At 39.7% G+C, this 20,111-nt stretch overlaps 1 protein-coding gene across 12 annotated transcripts in view; it reads right to left on the reverse strand.

The window, feature by feature from the left end:
- The window catches only part of MED12L (mediator complex subunit 12L), a 324,289-nt gene that overhangs the window by 21,543 nt on the left and 282,635 nt on the right, over window positions 1-20,111 (reverse strand). For 10 of the 12 annotated variants that reach the window (XM_067033573.1, XM_067033576.1, XM_067033581.1 and 7 more), the window contains 4 exons: window positions 17,997-18,359; window positions 16,100-16,256; window positions 12,601-12,812; window positions 4,582-4,632 (listed from right to left, as the gene is read on the reverse strand). In XM_067033573.1, coding sequence (XP_066889674.1) covers window positions 4,582-4,632; window positions 12,601-12,812; window positions 16,100-16,256; window positions 17,997-18,359 — 783 coding nt within the window. The remainder of the gene's footprint in view (window positions 1-4,581; window positions 4,633-12,600; window positions 12,813-16,099; window positions 16,257-17,996; window positions 18,360-20,111) is intronic. The other 2 variants (XM_067033579.1, XM_067033577.1) reach the window with 1 other exon arrangement.

Consider the following 20,111-nt stretch of genomic DNA (forward strand, 5'->3'; position numbering starts at 1 on the left):
CCTCGTAAACTCACCCCAATAAGAAAACAAAAGGAGACTCTTTCTTAAGACTTGTTAATGAGATTTTGAAATGAAACATATACATCAGACGGTGAAGCCTTTTCTCTGATCCCCACGTAAAATCACTTGAGGGCATTTAAGAAACTTCGGCCTCTCCGAAGGTGGCTATCCACCCGTACATGGACCAAATACAAATTTCTGGGAGCATCTACTATGGTATCTGTATGTGACAGCTTCAACAAGAATCTAACTTTCCAGCGTAGGGTACCATGAAGATACCCCGAGCCTTTAGCTGATTAATCTAAGTGCGATTATATCCCTGTTTGCTTAAGTCTAAGAAAAACAGCCCAAACTCCCTCTAGGAGAGCTCATGCCACGGAAGTGTGGCTACCTGAAGCCTGCAAGTATTGCCCCAAAGTATCCAAGTGGCCCTTGATCCTCCAAACACTAAGCCAGGGGGTCATTAAATCAACCAGAACTTTACATGCCACGCCTCGACTTGGGGCTCCCTGACAGCATTGTCCAGGGTCCCTGAAACATACTGCTGTGCCTCTTGGTGGGGATAAATATATGTATATTATCATGTTTACAGAAGAAAAGAAAAATGAATTATTTCTGTGAGTTAGAATCTTGAGATCCCTAAGCAGTCTAAAACACCCAGGCCCTTCTTTGCCTTGGAGGGAAACAAGAAGTGATGCGTGTGTATGTGAGACAGAGGCATGTGGATACATAAAACAGATCTTTTTTAACTCTTCAGTCTTCCTTTGCTTATTGAAGAACCTTAGGAAACAGACTCTGACTTATACGTGGGGCGGGGGGACTAGAGCACTAATACGGTAGGTATCTTGAGTTACTGGGCAACACTTTTATTGACAAAGAACAGTTGAGATTTTGGAAATTTAAGAAATACGAATTAAAAACCATCTACGTTTTTAAAAATCACAAAATTAACATTCAAGGAAAAACGCTATAACTTTGAAAAAAAAATAAAAAGCAAGAAGAAAGGGGTGAAAAAATTTCAAATCAGTTTTACACTCTAAAATTCATATACTCTTCAGTGAACCATGTGTAGTCTAAAGGTAAACTATTTATTTGTAAATAGACTACATTCCCTCCCATCGCCATTTTTCCCCCCCAACTCGCTACTGAAGTACAGTAGGTGAGGGTTCTAACATTCAATACCCTCCCTGCGGAAATCACAGACACCTCACGTTGGCCAGCACTCCCCAAGGGCTTTTATCGTCATATTTGCCCTGAATGAAAAATATCCATCTCTTCTCCCAAACCGAAAGGACCTCCTGCTGCTCTCTGGTTTTCCCAGATGAACGCCAGGAACAAAGTATTTCAATGTGTAGAAACGGTTCAATCTGTTGAGTAAAGAATGAATGACCAAGAAGTTCTTTAGTAACTTGAAAGATTTTACAGATGCTAAACGAGGACCATAATGAGGGAATAGCTAAGGAAACTAAAAATTGAAATTTAGTAAGAGTCTTAAAATGTTAGTAGGGGTGGTTTTGCTGCATTCGAGAAGGGACAATATGATGTATCATCTGAACGGGGGCAGGCCAGGAGAACGGGGGCAAAGTGAGGCCATGCCTGGCAAATTGTGACTTATGGTCACCTTTGTCATACATAATCTACTTATCTGTTATTTTCTGAAAACTACCTAAGCTTTATTTGATATTTAAAAAAAAAAAGTCAGTTCCTAGCACTGTGTCTGGCATATAATAAGTGCTCAATAAATATCTATTGAGGAAACCTAAGATTTAATTTAGTTTATCTGTTAAACAAGAGTTCCAGAGGTAAATTGAGATTTATATTTCAGGATAAATTAGTTTACCAAGTGCTTTCCAATTGCCCCATATTTTTAAGTACCATCTTTTGTTTTGAAAACTCACTTTTTAATTTAATTTTTAGCATCTGTCATTCTAATGACTTCTTTCTGCCTTCATTAATACCTGGAGAGGAGCTCAATTGCCTCTTGATTTATTCTGCTTAACTGCAGCCATCAGAGGCAACATTAACTTCACACTTTTGTGGTTGTAAAGGAGGCTGGTTTCTGAGGGAATATCTGTGTCTGGCCTGGAGCCACACACTGTGCTCCAGAGCTCCAGCTCCCCTGGCTCAGGTACCCAAATTACAAGTGCTAAGAGAGGGAGCCACAGTTAACTGGGAAATTCTGATAGCTACACGAACCCATCTCCTCATTGCTACCCAGGGTAAATGCCTACATGCGGTCTCTCTCGTTTGTTTTTATACACTTTGCTTTAGGCTTGCCTCTGGGTAAGAAACAGAAATCTATTATATTTTCTAAAATTTCCACTTTCTAAAAACTCTTTAGAAAGCTGTGCTGTTCAATACTGACTCATCTTCCTGGTCTTTATAAGAACAATTCCCTCTCTTACTGCTTTATTTTTAATTAGACAAGAGAAGCATCTGAGCTCAAAGAGACGTAGACTCAAAACCTCTTGCATAGTTTGAAATGAATACATCCAGTAAGTTAAAAAATTTTTTTTTGAGAAATCATCCTCAAAGATAATGTTCAATCTTCTGGGTCTTGGTCTCTTCATTAGTTCATTCAGTCTCTCAGTCAACTGAGAAAATGTGAGGGTCTCTTTCTAAAGGAGAATTGGTTATAACTCCAATTAGCAGACAGTAAGCATTACAATCAGCTGCATTTCAGGATCAGGGATCTTCTATCCACTCAATTCACTAGTAATGATTCTTTTTTTTCAAATCCTTATTTAGTAACTTTCCAATAGTGTTTAAGGGTTGCAAGTAGAGAGACAAGTTGTGCCCGAAAAACCACAGCCAGATTTTGTGACTCTGTTTCGGCAAATGCTGCTTTAGGAATAATAATAAAAGTCACCCAGTGAAAACCAGTGGGTAATGTTTTATGAGTCAACTAGCAAAAAAGGGTTTTGCCTGTGACTACTGGTTTGGAAGGTACTAAGTAATGGCGCCCAAGGTTAAACAACAAATGGCGGGAACCCCAAGTTTTGGTCCTCACATTATACCGGTGTGTTTTGACTGCAGACAATAGATACACAGAAAATTCTATAATTAAAAGAGGTCCTGTTGACCAGTTATGCTTAATTCTTTTATAAAGCTTTCCATCAAATATAACTTGGTTGACAATCGATTAACAGTAACATTAACTGCTGGAACAACCCGATTCACTTTGAAATAAACACACCTCATCCAACAGTGAACCTTGACAATATATTCTGTTAACATGCCCATAAAGGAGGAACATAAACTATTGATTGGTTGAGTATACATACACATTCATTCAATTCCTGATACTGGAGAATATTAAAGAAAAATAAGAATGGTGAAAAGGACAGCAAAGATATATATACACATTTCCATTTATTTGAATGAATATTTATAGATCATATAACCTTTTGACTTTAAATACCTGATGAACAAAATATTTTGTCTATTTTTTTAAAAAGTAAAATCAATGGTAGATGTATTCTGTTCAAATTACATTATCATCTGAACAATAAATGCCCTACAGCAAACATAAGCTACCTACCTGAAAGATATTTTAAAATTTGATAGTTTAATTCAAGTTTTTTTAAAAAAACAAAAACCTTGCCTGCTCTCTGTACAGGTGTCAAGGAAAATTGATTGCTTTCAGAAAAGTCTCCAAACTTTCCTTTGTTGAAAGAACTAACTATCCAAGAAATTGTCTCTATGACAGTATTTCATAACTGAAATATTTTCAAAGCTTGTAATATGCCATGAAGGATATTTTCACCAACGTATAGAAAATGTTACCCATTAAATTGGCGGTGAAACGAGTTGACTTACATTCACATCTGAGATGTGTGCTCTTTTTTATTCTAATGCTTCTTGGGTTTATGTTGTGGGTTGGCTATCTGATACGGAAACCCATAAGTAATTTAGTGCAAAACATGCATTCTTCGCTGGCCCAGGCAAAGCAGTAGAGATGAAGTCTTATGACATGCATGCACAAGACCTATGCTCAAAAAAAAAAAAAAAAAAAACACCTTCTCCATACCGGAAAGAAAATAGAGCTGATGCGTTCTGTGGCGAATTGAGGAAGAACCAGTGGGTGGGATGTGATGAGAAGGGCATGTTTCACGACCACAGTTTTCGTTATCTTGCGTTGACCTGTGAGTCAGCATGCGTTCCTCTACCAATGAGGTGAGTTACCGCAGAGAGAAGCGAGAGCTCAGGAACAGGTGGGTTCAAAACTGGGACAGAGATGAAGGTACACGAACTGGCCTATGTTCCCAAGCTCAGGCCATGAACGTCCACTGGTGTCTATACCATACACGTAAATGATGAAAATCATGAGGCAATCACAGGGGACAACTTTCAGAAATAAATTCCGTTAAAGTGAACGTGGTCAATGCAGTCATGATTCTGTGCGACAGTCTCAAACAGAAACCGGGCGAGTAACGGTGAAATGAAGGCTATAATAATTACCAGCTAGAGGGGAATAACCTGCTTCTCGTTCTGATGTTCAAAGGATAATGCTATAAAAGTTTACTAAAAGAAAAAAAAAAAAAAGAAAGTAAAAGGAATGACAGACAGCAGGGGTGTTACCATTATGTTGTCAAAGTCTTCCAGAAGGGAGACAGCAGAGTTACAGAAGTCCTACAGAAAGGGGACAGCAAGAAAACGGCAGACAATACAGATAAGATTGTTTAGCCTAATGATGCGGGTAGCCAAAATACATAAGAATTAGTTCATTTTAAAACAATGTTTCAGGGAGTCAAGACTTAAAAACCCAGGCCCTAAGAGTTCGTATTAATTTATATGCCAAACAATATGACCATAGGCTGGGACACAGATAAATAATAATGGCAGTAGTCATACAATGGAAGAGCACATCCTGGAGGTTAAACAGGGACATACAAGAAGTAGGGGAGCTGTCAGACCCAGATAACTTCCCGAAACTAAGGGACGCTGGCACCTCGCTGTAAGCAAAAGAGCGCCCAAGTCCTTCCCACCCCGGAGCCGGGGGAGAAGCGCTCAGGACATCTGGGTCACATGAAACACACAAGACATTAAGTGAACAAGTCATATATTCTTGGAGGATGTCATCGGATAGCTCCATCCCCAGTAAATGCAAATGAAAACACGGCATCGGTTTAGCCACACATTCAATCAACCAAAACAGACAACAAATATTTATAGTGCCACTAGTGTTTACATGCTAACAGGGAGTCTGATTTAGAAAAAGGGAACTATATGCTGGGGAAAAATATTCCTGTTTCTCAGGTCAATGATCCCCTTTGCTTAATCATCTTTATGAATGAATTCTAAGTGACACTTAGTCTGAGACATTAAAAGTTTTCTGTTCACTGAATTTTAGAAATAGAGATGAGGCAAAAATATTCACAACCCTAATTGAAAAAAATAAAAGTATTTTACTATACTAAGAACGAGAAATCATAGGAGGAATTTCCCAAGCAAATAATACCTGTTCTCACCATTTTAGGGGTAGGGACATAATTCATTGCATCTATTCATTTGTCTTTATATCCAACTACCACCTTTGTATTAGTGGTTCACTCTCTCAGCCCTCTACCCCTATCTTCTCCCCGTTCATAAACATCAAGCTGTGTACACTATCTACGAGATCACTATAGCTGCACAATCATGATTTCAGCAAACGACATGGGTGCCTTCCTCATCACTGAAGTAAAGAGCGAAATACCAGATATTAAGTAATAAGCAGAGCATCTACTTTCCTGGACACGGTTTCCACCCAAGGAACAAAATGACAGGGTTTAGGACATATTTACTAGCTCAGTGTTTTTTGTCCTCCTAAGTTCATTTTGTCACTGAGACGTATGAAAATTGTACTCTCTGAGTAAATGCATTAAAGATTCTTGTCAAAACTCAAGATTTGTTTCAACAAGTCTATTTTGTACACCTTTACCAACTAAGAACCAAATTATTTTGAAAATATGCTCAAATTATAGAACCAGGAAAATTACAGAAGGGAAAACTTACATTGCTGGTAAAGTTATAAAACATGCCTAAACTCACAGGTAATAAGAAAATGCAAGTTAAAATGATGTAACACAACACGATTTCACCTGCTCTGAATAAGGAAATTAAGGTCTGACAAGATCAAGGGTTAGTGAGGACGTGGAGGAAAGGAAACGTTCATTCATAACCGACGGGAATCACCACCACTTTGGAAATTAAATCCTCATTTCCACTCCCACATCCGTACCCTACAACTCGGCACGTGCAGGAGACACGGACAAAAATGTCTACTGTGGCACGGTTAACAGTAACAGACAATTGGAAGTAACTGAAATGGTCATCAACAGAATGGATCAATGTCAATACTCATAACGGAAGAGGATCCAACCAGGACAAGCAAATAAATAAAACCAAGTATAACAAAGTAGATATAATTAAAAATTAGTCAAAGTAAAAAAGTTACAAAACAATACAATAATACCTGTGTGAGACTACCATAACGTAAAGTTTCAAACCTGAAAGTAATACTATATAATGTTTATGTCCATGGATGCAAAAATATGTAGCAAAAACATAAAAGACATTCGTAAGAAAGAAAAACATGAAATGCATGATAGTGATGACCTCTTTATGAGACGAGGGGCCTCATCCATGTCTGTAAAGTTTTATTTAATAAAAGAATGATCTAGAGCCAATGTGGCCGAACATCATCATTTAATAAAGCTAGGTGGTAAGTACACTAGTGTTTGCTATATTATTGTCTATTCTCGTACGTTTGAAAAACACTGCTGAAGAGTGAGTAGGAGGGAAAGAGCAAAAGAAAGGAAACAGATATTCCAAGGTGATACCATATGCAGAGGGTAGATCAATTACCAGACCAAAAAGGATGGCTGATGAACTTAAATGAGCTTCATCAATCCAAGAGGCATGCTTTCAGGATGTTACAGAGACACTTTTGCCAAGGAGCTGAGGACTCTGGAAGGCTCTGACTCAGTCAGTGTTCTTTCATTAAGTTACTTAATTCCTTTATTTGGATACACAGTGACGGCACCTGCTCCATGGTTAGATAACCAAGTGCTCTTACCAGCAGCCACCAGCTATAACTGAGCACATCATTTCTGTCTGTCAGAAATCTTCCTCTTCGATATGGGAACATATGTATATGTATAACTGATTCAGTTTGTTGTAAAGGAAAAACTAACACACTATTGTAAAACAATTATACTCCAATAAAGATGTTAAAAAATAAAAAAATAAAAAAAATAAAAAAATAAATAAATTTAAAAAAATAAATAAAAAATAAATTTAAAAAAATAAAAAGAAATCTTCCTCTTCAACACAATGAAAATCCTTATGATTCCTTAATCTGTAGCCAACAATCAATTGCTTTCTTCCAAATATGTCTCAATCGAATTAAGCTAAACGCATCTTTTATCTTTCACTGGTCTCTCAAAATATACTGTCTAGCACTGATTATTACAAAGAACACAAGAGGATTTTGTGCATTGAAAGGGAGAAATCAGGATAAAGTGATATCATAAATCAAGGCACAAAATGAAGTTCTCTTCCTGTGTCAAAACTTAAGATGCCCTTCAAAAGCCCCTTCTCTAGAATACTGATAATGTGGGCCGGGGGTGGGGGGGGGGAGAAAGTACCTTGTGTCAGAAGAAAAATATGAGATATAAGAAAAAGGTGACTGGGAAACAATTTAAGCAGCATTCGGCATTATTATAACCAACATTCTATATTTTATGATAGTTCTCACGGGATGTGTGGAAGATAAAATATTACAGTGGTATTTTTAACAGTGAAATTGGAATCAGTCCCTCTAAAGTTTGTATCACAGAATTTAGACGGTAAAAACGTACTGCTCTAAGAAACCAAAATGGCTATCAGGAAAACTAAACAACATTCAACATCCCTTTTTCTTGGTCTCTTCTACTGCTGGCCATTGAACGCCAATCATATTAGGGCCAATTCATGTAATTATACAAGTAAAGCATATACTATAAGCCAGCCACTGTTCTAAGGGCTGTTACAGACATTAAGTCATTAATTTCAAAAGAACCCTGCGGAGTAACTGTTGCATTAGCTCCATTTTATAGATGAGCCTCTGAGGCACAGCAAGGTGACAAAACCACTATCTTGGGTCCCATTTAAATAAGGGACACTGAGTAAGGAATGGAGGGGGGCAGAATTTCTATTTCCTTGGAGGAGGACTATAACTGAGAAAAATGACAACAAGTTTCCTCATCTAACACCTTTGTTCATGTTAATATGCACTAAAGCTGTAAGAAAATACACCTGATTATAATAAACAGTCACTACATCAAATAATTTGGTTAACAATACCCAACAACAGCCATGCAATATATTTAGCACCTGTTTTCTAGACACTATTGATACATTCCTAAGGAAATGTAAGATGGTTCATAACAGAAAATTTCATGACCAACTGAAGCTAATACTCAGTCTCTGCAGCAGAATTACAATTATTATATAATGGTTATCTAGTTTTCGTCGTGCACCATCTAAGGCTAGATCTTCCTACACACATCAACTCTGTCCATTACATGTAAAGAGGCTAAGGGGACTCTGCAAGGTCTGAGACGTATCCAGAATTCAGGAATTTGTGCCCTCTCTGCCCCATCTAGGTTTTCAAAACAACCACAGCAGAGGTTGCTGCTGGGAGAAGTTTCTGGAAGCACTCAGAGGAAGAGGTACGAGATGAGTCTGTGGATAAAAATCAGGTTGCTAAGGATCAAGGCTACTAGGAGGCTCCAGGGTTCTGGAAATAGCTGCTCAAAACATGAATTCATTCAATAAACATCTCATAGATTTCTATCCTCTGCTCAGCAGGTGGAAAGATGATACAAAGTATGATAAGACCCAATGCCTGACCTAAGAAGAGGGGGCCAGCCGGGGGTCACTGTACAACCAGCCTGAGAAGCTAGAGTCACACCCAAGGCTTGGAGCAACTGGTCAGTCTTTAAAAGCAGTTGCTACAATTCCAAGATAAGTTTTGAAGGTTAAGTAATTTGAAATTCTCCAACATGTTTGTTACATTTAAGAAAATGGATTCTGTAATTAGAAAATTTGTAGGATAAGGAGGAAAATCATACCTATTTCATCTTCTCTATAAGAAGCCAAAAACTGGAAAAAAAAAAAAAAAAAAAAACCAAAACACAAGTTTGTATGTAGCTAGAGAGAATCACATTCTGTGCGTGCATCTAACCCGAGAAAACGCTATCGCCAAAATTTGAATCAACATTGCTTACTATGAAGGATATGGGTCAGTGCTTACGAGAAAAACAACGAATTGCATCCAGAATCATATATGAAAACACTGTATCAATATCCCTTATATTCCATATAATTCTGCCTTTATTCTAGATTTTTAAAGATTACCACGAGGAGAATTTTTTTGTGCCACGATACCATATTTAGCTAGATTCTAGGTATATTAATCCATGATCTACTGGGAGAGAGGAGAGGGGCTAACATTTCCCTGAGAACCTCCTTGGGGCAGGCACTCTAGCACATGCTACGTACAAATCTCATCTGCTCTATGGAGGACCACTCCACCCTGTGACTGCACCACGTATGCATTTCTCTTCCTTTAAAGAATTCTATTTTTCTCAATTGTCCAACACTTCAAGAATGGTGAGGGAGGGCTTCCCTGGTGGCGCAGTGGTTGAGAGTCCGCCTGCCGATGCAGGAGACACGGGTTCGAGCCCCGGTCCGGGAAGATCCCACGTGCCGCGGAGCGGCTGGGCCCGTGAGCCATGGCCGCTGCGCCTGCGCGTCCGGAGCCTGTGCTCCACAATGTGAGAGGCCACAACAGGGAGAGGCCCGCGTACCGCAAAAAAAAAAAAAAAAAAAAAAAATGGTGAGGGAGAAAAAAACATGTCTGCTTCTGAAAGCCCTTCAGAAACTCTAAAGCAAGTTTCAACAGTTAAAGAAAGAATATGGGGGAGAAGGAGAGGTGACTATTACACAGGCACACCTTGGAGATACTGCGGATTTGGTTCTAGACCACCGCCATAAAGCGAATGCCGCAATAAAGAGAGTCACTTGAAGTTTTTGGTTTCCCAGTGCATATAAAGGCTATGTTTAAATTACACGGTAGTCTAGTAAGTGTGCAATAGTCTTATGTCTTTTAAAAAGTACATTTTAATTAAAAAAAAATACTTCATTGCTAAACAATGCTAACCATCATCTGAGCCTCGAGTGAGTCATAGTAATAACGTCAAAGATCACTGATCACAGATCACCATAACAAATACAATAATTAAAAAGTCTGAAATATTGCAAGTACTACCAAAATGTAACACAGAGACACAAAGTGAGCAAAGACTGTTGGAAAAACAGTGCCGAGACTTGCTCAATGCAGGGTTACCACAACCCTTCAATTTGTAAGACGTGTCATATCTGTGAAGTGCCATAAAGCAAAAGCACAGTAAAACAGGGTATGCCAGTACAATCACTGTTACGAAGTGGAGCTTTTATTACTTGAAGAGAGAACTTCTGACTGCTCAAAAGGAAAAAAAAAAAAAAAAAAAAAAGATAAAAGGAAAGAAAAGAAAAATCCAACATGTGACAGAGTTGCTACAAAAGAATCAGTTAAAAAAAAAGAATGCATTATCAGTTAATTCCTATTGGTACAAGCAGTACAACCCTTCATAGATGGTATGAAAGATTAGAGTCAGGTATTTTTGAGCGTTGTGAGTAATGGGGTCCTACAGTGACGTTTTAGGTCGTAAGTCTACCTTCTCCAAACATGCAAGGATACTTCTGAATACGTGAAGATTATTTATTCTATTGAATCCCCTTAAAATTTTTTTTTTTTTTTTGCTTTAGAGGAAATAGCTTGTCATGGCTTGTGTCGGGAAGTGAACTTCTGAGGACAGGTGTTTCACCTATAAATGACACAGTGAGCTCCTGCCCAATCAGAGAAATTCAAAACTGAATCCAGCAGTAATAGTTTGGAAGGGGGCTCTTAATAAGTCAAATTCTATCTTGTGATAAAAAGGTAGATAGCAAAAACTAAACATTACTTATTGGAAGGTAAATTTTACTTAGGCTTAAATTACTTTAAAAGGGAACTGAGTTCATTCTAGTAGAATAATTATTCGACTTCCAGTAAATTTTTTCTTGATAAGGATTTGAATCAGTGATGTAACTTATTTTCATTCATCCCCAAGAAGAGCTAAAATCCCACTGAGGTTTTAAATGACTCCAAACATGCTGTTTATTTAGAGAAAAATCAAGGCTTCTTAAGTATTTTAATCAAAGCTTCATCACTGCTGTGTAAGAAGTAACTTAGGCCCGTGTTTCCTGACACCCAGGGAGTTTGAGTGATCAAAAATCTCTGAGAGGTCCGGGGGAGACAAGCACGTAGTGACTGTTGTTTGTATTCTCATGTGGTTCACACTAGATTCCTCTCTCCTGTCCTTCTTACGGCACAGGTTAAAAAATAATAATAATAAATTTAAAAAAGGAAAAGAACCATTTTTAAGACTGCATAACTAGCCCTACCACTCCCATCCCCCAAATCACTAAGTGGACTTCACACAGAAGTGCCATAAATTGTACAATGGAGATACGGCTAGAAAGTTACCCAAAATGCAAAGAATATTTGTAAAAGCATTAGAATTCCTTGCTAATTTGAAAATCTGTGGTTGTTCTTAGAGCAGGATACACCTGTAGACTGGCCACGTCCTTTGAGGATCATAAAGAACCCCACTCACAGGGCTGCTGTGAGATCTCAGATAATCAATACATTTAAGTTCTCAGAAGCGTTTTGGCAAAAAGTAAGCGCTCTCATCGCGTTAGCGGCTATCATCAGCATCGCCACAGTGCAACGGTTCTAAGAAAAACTGGGAGAAAAAGTCACATTCTCACCTCCCTCGTTTTACTTCAACCTATTTGTACAGATTGGTGGGTCATTTGCGAGTCTATACTAAGTTTCGTGTGACTTCCACCAATGTTAAACAATCACTATCGTCTTAAAATCTATAGAAAATCGGGTTACAGGGCATAAAAATAGAAATAATATAAATCAAGAGTTAAAGATATCCATATACTGACTGTCACTTTGTAGTGTATTCTCTGCCTACTGTATGTAGATCTTGTGAAGTCTGTGCTACAAACAGAGTCTGTGCGGTCCAGGGCACTAGAGGAGAAAACCTAGGCAACAACAGGGCTTCAGAGCTACAACCTCAAAGTACACATCAAATAATAATACGTGAAAGTAGAGCTAAAAGGAGTACGGAATATGGTGATAATTATAATAGGGAATGAGTGCTCAGAGCAGGTCACTACAAGGATGAAAGTCCTGCAGCTTCCAAGTGACTAGAAAACCATTAGCTCTTCTTTTTGTTTTAAGGCACACTTTTAATGAACCTAAGACATTTCAAGTTCTTATCTGATCCATGATAACGGTAAAATACAAGGGGGGAGAAGAAGTGTGTATCAACCCGTACAAGAGAGATACACGTGCACTCCCTCGCGCAGGTAAACGGCGATGCAAGTGCAGCAAGAACCCGTCACATATCCCCAGTGCGATCCCTAGCTAGAGGAACTAATGAAATGTGGAGAAGGACACTGCCCATCTGGACAAACCTGTTGGAACGGTCGCGTCTGGGCTTGCCTGAGAAGCCGCTGTTGCTGCTGCTGCTGCAGAAGCTTCATCTGTATCAGCTGCTGCTGCGACGTGATGGCGTGAAGGGAGGGCGGCTGCATCACGGCCCCCGAGCGCCGCTGCAGCATGTTGGACAGAGCTTGCTTGGTATTGGTGGGGACAAAGGAGCCCGCGGGGTCCAACCTGGAGCCACCTACAAAAGCAACCAGAAGGAAGGGCTTTCTGGGCGTGTTAATGCAACAGGTCTTCCTTATTTTATTAAAACACAGAAGTCTCACCTCCTGAGGCTCACTTGAGGAGCTTAGTGGGAAGCAGGGCACTGCCCCGCCCTCTGCAAATATCAAAGACCCCCAAGAGCTGCATAAATTCCAAACGATGGGGAGGGTGATGTCTAGTGAGTGATAATATTTGAATGACTTCACAGAGGGCCCACTTCAGCTGGTAAAGTGAAACGCCTGAGATGCATAGTCACTGGCACAATTTCAGAATCATGTGGGTTTTAAATTAGGCGAGGCGCCCCGGGGACACGTTACTTGCACAGAATGTGTTGCCTTCGTGGGGTATTTTATCAAGTGTGCTAAGCCAGGTATAGAGACCCTTTTGTAATTTTAAACCCTTTTGAAGTTCATGGTATTTAAGCTTCTTTACCACAGCAAAATAAAAATGCCTGTTTTTTGGTAGAGAGGCATGACAATACTTTAAAAACTTGCAATGCTCGGAAACTTCAAATACCGTGATTCTAAAGACAAAACATATCTTTTTCGAAGGGCAGAAGTAAAATAAAGAAGAAACATTAATTATAGCTTAAAGAAACAAATGAAGACCTTAACATATTTGCATCTGTATTCTGCCAAATGCCTTTAAGAGGAAAAAAAATTTCAATATTTACTGGCTGCAAGTAGGTGCCAATCCTTCACCCACCAAGTAGTTTATATTCTTTAATGTATGTGCATAAGAAAACTTCTATATAAATACCTTACAAATGTTATATTTTTTTCTTTAAACCAACTTGCATGATGGAAACAAACATTTCAACACTGATCACTGGAAAAACCCACATTCTTTCTGAGACTCCAAGTCACAATCAGCAATATGATTTATGAAGTCATTCAGCAGCATTTGAAGAACATTTGGAAAAAAGTGGGAGGTCAGTTTGAGTAACATGACAACGTAACTTCTGTTGAAGCAAGAATTGGAAATATACTAATACAACTTTATTGACTCATTTTCTAAGTAAGAGACATTCTTTTTAAAGATTAGACTATGATCTACTGTCTTCTAATTTTCCTCACTTTTCTATAATCTTATACCTCTGAGTCAGCTAAAGAAATAAGATATAACAAATATGATGAAGCCCTCTGTATAGTCTTACCTAACTAATTTTCTCCCCATCTCTCACCAAATGCTCTTTATTATTCACATGCATTTCCTTATAACTTTACCATCCTGGAGTGTATACGTGAGAAAGACAGAGATTGCTTGCTAAAGACGTGTGTGTGTGTGTGTGTGTGTGTGTGTGTGTGTGTGTGGTGGGGGGAGGCACTGTTTTACATTTTCAAGAATGTATGAATGCAAGCAGACAATACATACTCTTCCTCAACTCCATAGGTTTTAAAACTTTATGAAAATCTATTAATTCACACACGTAAAATCCTCATAATTAATTGTTTTCTTCAATTCTTTTTCTTACATGTCATGATACCTAAGACTTACCTAATACCTAAAGTTCCTCAACTTATAAACACCTTTTATAGTATTCTAGGGGGAAAAGGGTGTGTGCCTTTTAAAATACTTAGCTTTCAGTTTATAGACAGTCCTGTGTTTGATTTCAACATCTAAAAAGTTTAAAAATGCTTAAATTCACAAGGACTTTGGAATTGAGGAGAGAAAGTCAAAAGAGAGGATGAGCCTTTATTATTTTCCACATTTACCACTGCCTAGTTTGTTCTTTCTTTTTTCGTCTACATTCTATTCACTCAATAACCTATTTTTAAGACCCCACTACAAGCCAGACGCTTCTCTAAGTTCTGGGCGTACTATAGTGAGCCATCAGAAAAAATGCATGCCCTCATGCAGCTTACATTCTGGAGAAGGCAGATAATAAACCAGGAAGTAAGTAAAATGTAGACAGAGTCTATAAACAAGTGCCGATGCTAGAAAGAAACTGAAGGAAGAGGAGGGGAACAGAGGGGGCAGGGAAAGGGTGTGGTTTACAGTTTAAAACAGGGTGGTCAGTGCAGGCCTCAACCCAAAGGAAGCAGGCAGTGAGCACGCAGGTATCTGAGGGAGCGCACTCCGGGCGGGGGGCCAGCACGCGCAAAAGCCCTGGGGTAGGTTACACTACGATCACTTACTGAACCTGTCTGCTGTGTCAGGCTATCTTCTAAATGCTATATATTTTTAAAACTCACTTTAAATATTACATATGTGTGTTCGTCTGGTACGTAATATAAAACTTATTTCATCCTCCAAAGAAAGAATGAGCATTTTCATCCATTTTGCTTACCGCAACACCCTAACAACTAAAACTGGATCTGGCACGTGATGAATGAAGCTTGGTACATCTTGCTGAATGGATAACTGAGTCACCCACACTATGAGGGTGCATGTTAGCATATCCACTTTACAGATGATCAGACTGAGGCACAGAGGAGCTAAGACATGGTGGAGATGATACGGTAAGAGGGTGGTAGAGCCCGAGTTGAGGCAGAACTTAACTCCCAGACCAGCTCTCTTCACCACTGATTTAGAGGACAAAATACGGATTCTCCCCTACAGTAGGCCAAGAATCAAAATGTCATACTCCAATCACAATGAAAATCACAATATAATACAGAACACAATAAGGAAAAATTATTATTTGTTAGAATGTCACATCCTAACAAAATGCAGGTTGAGATCTCAAAATAAACTGTTTCGCAGAAACAGGCAAACTTTCATGTAGAAAGAAAAAATTAAATTCATTTCCAATTAAGAGACTTTTTGATTCAGATAATCCTTAGATGTGAAATCTACTTGGGCTCGAATCAAAGCAATACTAACATTTACTGTGAATATGGTAGGATTTCTTACTGATATCTATTTGCTGCACCAAACTTCTGAGATCCTTCGTGGTATAAACAATTTAAAAGTTATAACATGAGGAAACAATAAAAGACACTACAATAGTGTCTAATCTTTCAGCACACGCAGATTTCACAACACAAAACTTTATCGGCTTTATGTCTTATAGCTGAGATGTGCCTCAGCTGCTAATTTCCTTCTGACACTGGATGCAAATTCCAAAAGCGGCACGTGAACTAGTCACTGAAACTGAAATTTTAGAAGAAGGATAAAACACCTTGAGTGGAGGGAATTACAGACATGTCCACTGAGCGCTCACTTCTGGAAATGTGCAAGTTGTGTGGAGGCCTCACAAAGAGGACGCCAAGCTATTTCTCACCTCGGAGTCCCTGGGCTGCGCTCCCCGTCTCCACGTACCTGGGGTGAGGGCTTGGCTCTGAAGGAAAAGGCCGGGCTGCTGAGGCTGACCCGTGAGGCTGTAGCCCCACAAGGTGGGCTGTGGGTGGTGCATCACCTGCGAGGAGACGGGTGAGTAGTTGGGAGCCACTCGGTACATGTTGCTCTGTGGATACTCCTTCAACACAGGGTTAAAGAAAAAAAAAAAAAAAAAAAGCTACTTAACTCCACACGCCACAGAGATAATTAACGCAAATTCCTCCTATCACACGATTTGAGAGAGCTCCTATCCCAGCAGTCAGCATAGTCTCTGCAAAACACTCATGTCAACTAAAACTCTTCCTTGACTTAAAATGTACTTGGCTACAGGAGGGGGAGATGGAAAAGGATCTTTTCTGCACTCTGTGTTTAAAATACTAAAAGCACACTTAGAACACCGGCATTGACCATCACCCGCAGCCGAGAAAGCGTCCTTAGTGGCTGAATCTCCCGCTCACGGCATCTTACAAGGCTTTCCTGATAACTTGTACCTGGATGAGAATTAGCCAGAAAGGCCCACAGGACTTCAGACCCAGTCTCCAGCCTAGACAGTGTCTTAGCTCCAACTTTCAGTACAGCACCCTGAAGAAGCAGACTCCACTATCCGCCCCTCACCCCACTTCTTGCCCAGGGCTTTCTCTTCCTTCGAGCAACTGCAAAGCCCCTAAGGATCACACCTGAATGCCTCAATTCCTCCTTCTCTAGCCCTGGAGGATGAAGGAAAAATAAAAGCTCGCTTCCCTGCAATATACCCGACTGAAAAGAGGCAGCTTCAGGAAAAGTCTGGGAGAAAGGGACCTGACCAGGATGCCCTTGGGGAATGAGATGAGTATGAGGTCTTCTAACGCATCTGAAAAGAACAGAAACGCATCCATGCGGATAGACAGGCTGGGAGACCCAGACTCGGCGGAGTGGCAGGCTGGACCTTATGAAAACAGTCTGGACCTTCTTCCAAACAGAGGGATATTGGTAGGAAGGCTACACGAGAAGAGGGCACTGGCATTCGAGTGGCATCCGAAAGCGATGGTGGCCGTTTCTAGACTAATATGAATCACCAAGCTAACAGCTAGGAAAAAAACGTTTTGGTTTTGACACAGGTGAACAATAACAGTAACTAGTCATGATGACTGAACAACAGCTTGTGACTATTTCTTCCACTGGACAACAAGGACGCTCTCGAATTTTATAGAAAAATGTCACAAATTCCCTCTCAAATATTTTCAGGTGAGTTTAAATGGAAAGCTATTTTACGTGTTAATTCTATACAATTATTTCTAAATTACCATCTCATAGATTTCTGGTTTTTTTCACAAAAGGTTGCTCTAGGTAGGGAAGGCTAGCTAACAGGGAAACAAGGAGTACAACTGTTTTAGATTATGTTTATTTTTATTTCTTATGAAGTCTGAAAATATGGCAAAGAAGTAGAATATAAAGGAGAGTAAGAAGGAAAGGTAAACTAGGAAATTGCAGACTCATCCTATGAGACATATTAGATGGGGTTTTATCTAGGGAAAACAGAGAGTTTTCTATGTTAATTTACTATAGATATCAACTGCCCACAATACAAAAAAATATTTTAGACGCCTCGTAATAAAATTATGTACGAGGATGAGATTTTATAGGTCAAAAAAGTCAAGTTTCAAACTCGAGAAATTGTGAGACAGTGAAATATTAATATTATTCACAATTGAAGCCTAAAATTAAACAAAGTTATGAAACGTAGAGGAGGTTCTGTTGATAACATCTGAGCCGTTAGGACAGCTTACAAATAGGCTTATAGTGTGCTTAGGAACGTTTCTCAGGGATATAATCCAGGAGCTAGTAAATCTTCTATGAGACGCTAACGGGCCCAAGACCTCTCTCTGCTTCCCGTACTCACATCAACTCTCGAGCTGGATTTCGTCTTGCGCTTCCTTCCCTTTGTCTTCTTCTCCTCATCTGTTGTGGTTTTCCCTTGATCTGACAGCTCAGCTGATTTCCTCTCCGGTTCCTGAGAGATGGGAGATGTAGGCTCTTCCTCTTCCTCCTCAGGGGGCAGGGGCAGCGGCTCGAGGTAGTAACTTCGGGGCTTGGGCATGGGGTGTGTGTGGTACAGGAGGAGGTGATGCTGTTCCTCGTACTTGATGACCTTCCGGTCCACTCGGACCGTCCCGAACCAGGCCCAGGACAGAGGAGCTGGGTTCTTCTGACCCTCAAACAAATCCCACGGGGACACCTTCTGCTTCGTGGACACCTGGAGACCCTGTGGGGAGATAATGCGCTATGACCGCACGCTCAGGTCTTTGCCTGATTCGGAGGCCAGGCTTGCTTAGGACACGGATTCAGAGAACATTCTGCCTCGTGGGGGCCTTAGAGAACTCTAGCACACGGCAGACGGGCTAAGTGGTGAGTCCAGGCTGACACTAGATCACTGAGAGCAGTGGCTACAATCCAGACCTTTAACTCCAGTTCTACGGTCCTTTACACCACACTGTGCAGGATGCGAGACCAGACAGTACAGTATATTTTACTGTAAATGGCTTGTTTTTCCATTTAGTTTTTTTTTTTTTTTTTTAGCAAACACAAACAAACAAAATTTCTAGAAAACAATGCAAAGTTGATCTTCCTATACTGAACTATAAACCTTTGGAATCTATTGTTTTTAAGATAAAACAAAACTTAGGAGTCAAGTTCTAGTCAACCTCTAATTGGGTTGGACTTGATTCAATACAGGCACCTTTCCGGGACTTACTTGGACAGTCTCTGAATAGTTAAGTAATATCATTCCAGAATTAACTTGTACCAACAGGTACAAATAAAGACCTTCAATTCAAGCTTATCTCTACTGAGTGCAGAAGAAGAAATGTTATTCTGTTTCTGAAAATAAAAGTTTCTTATTTTTAACATTAATTGGCACTGTCCCCTGGTCCTTTCCCTGGCACACCGATCTGAAAAAATTTTTCTTCCAAGTGACCCTGAAAATAACTGCTCAAGTTACTTTGAATAACTTATGAATGCTCCTATTCCTAAACTACACAACACTCTTCCACGGTGGCTTCATCCAAAACCAAGGCTCACTTACCATCTGTATTTTGACTGTTTCCTGATATCTGTCTTGACATTAGAGCTATTTCCTGGGTGCCGAGATCATGTATCCAAATGTGTCGCCACTGGAGAGCCCGCCAGCACTGCAAACTCAACCTGGCCCTGACTCTAGCCTTGCCTCTCTCCACAACCGCGTGGGGACCTGCGCTCAGGGCGCTCTGATTTACTGCAGCGCTGCATTTTGCCTACGAGCCACAGTCTCTCATGTCTTTGCAAACACACTTCCCTGCGACTGTACCACACTCTGCCTTAACTCCTGGCTAACTCTTAATCCTCCAAAATGATTCAAGTGTCAATTTTCCTAAGGACCCTGTTCTGACTTAGCTACCCCACATCTGCACGTGTTGGCTCCTTCGCAGCTCTTCCCCTAGCACCCCGTACCATGACACACGAATCTCACCACACTGTAATCATCTACTTCCTCTTAAGGGTAGGAACTCTGTCTTTCATCCCTGTGAGCTCAGAAATCTGTGGCTGCTCAATGTTCATTGCAAGAGTAACTGACCACTCTTCTCATAGGTTAGAGAACCATGTTTAGTATCTTATATAAATCAAGTGTTCATTAAATATTGTTCAGTTGATAAGGAAATAAAGTGCCATCACTTTAAAAAAATTTGTTTACTCAAAACAGCTTACTACATGAAGACTTTTACCAATAAAAACTTTCTCATCTATTAAACGTATTCTGTTTCCAGTTCTGCAGTAAAATCAAACCTGATCTTTGCTTTTTTTTTACATTAAGGTTTTACTTACTTTTCCCTTGGTGGGCTTCAGAAATTCACTTAAATTCAGGAACAGTTTTAAATGAAGATCTTCATAGATCATTATCTGTATGATAATGCCAATAACCGTTGCATTTAAATGACAAGGATATGTTTTTAAAAATCAAGAAACAATAAAGTTAAGATGT

The sequence above is a fragment of the Kogia breviceps genome, chromosome 5, assembly GCF_026419965.1.
Source record: "Kogia breviceps isolate mKogBre1 chromosome 5, mKogBre1 haplotype 1, whole genome shotgun sequence".
Taxonomy (NCBI): domain Eukaryota; kingdom Metazoa; phylum Chordata; class Mammalia; order Artiodactyla; family Physeteridae; genus Kogia; species Kogia breviceps.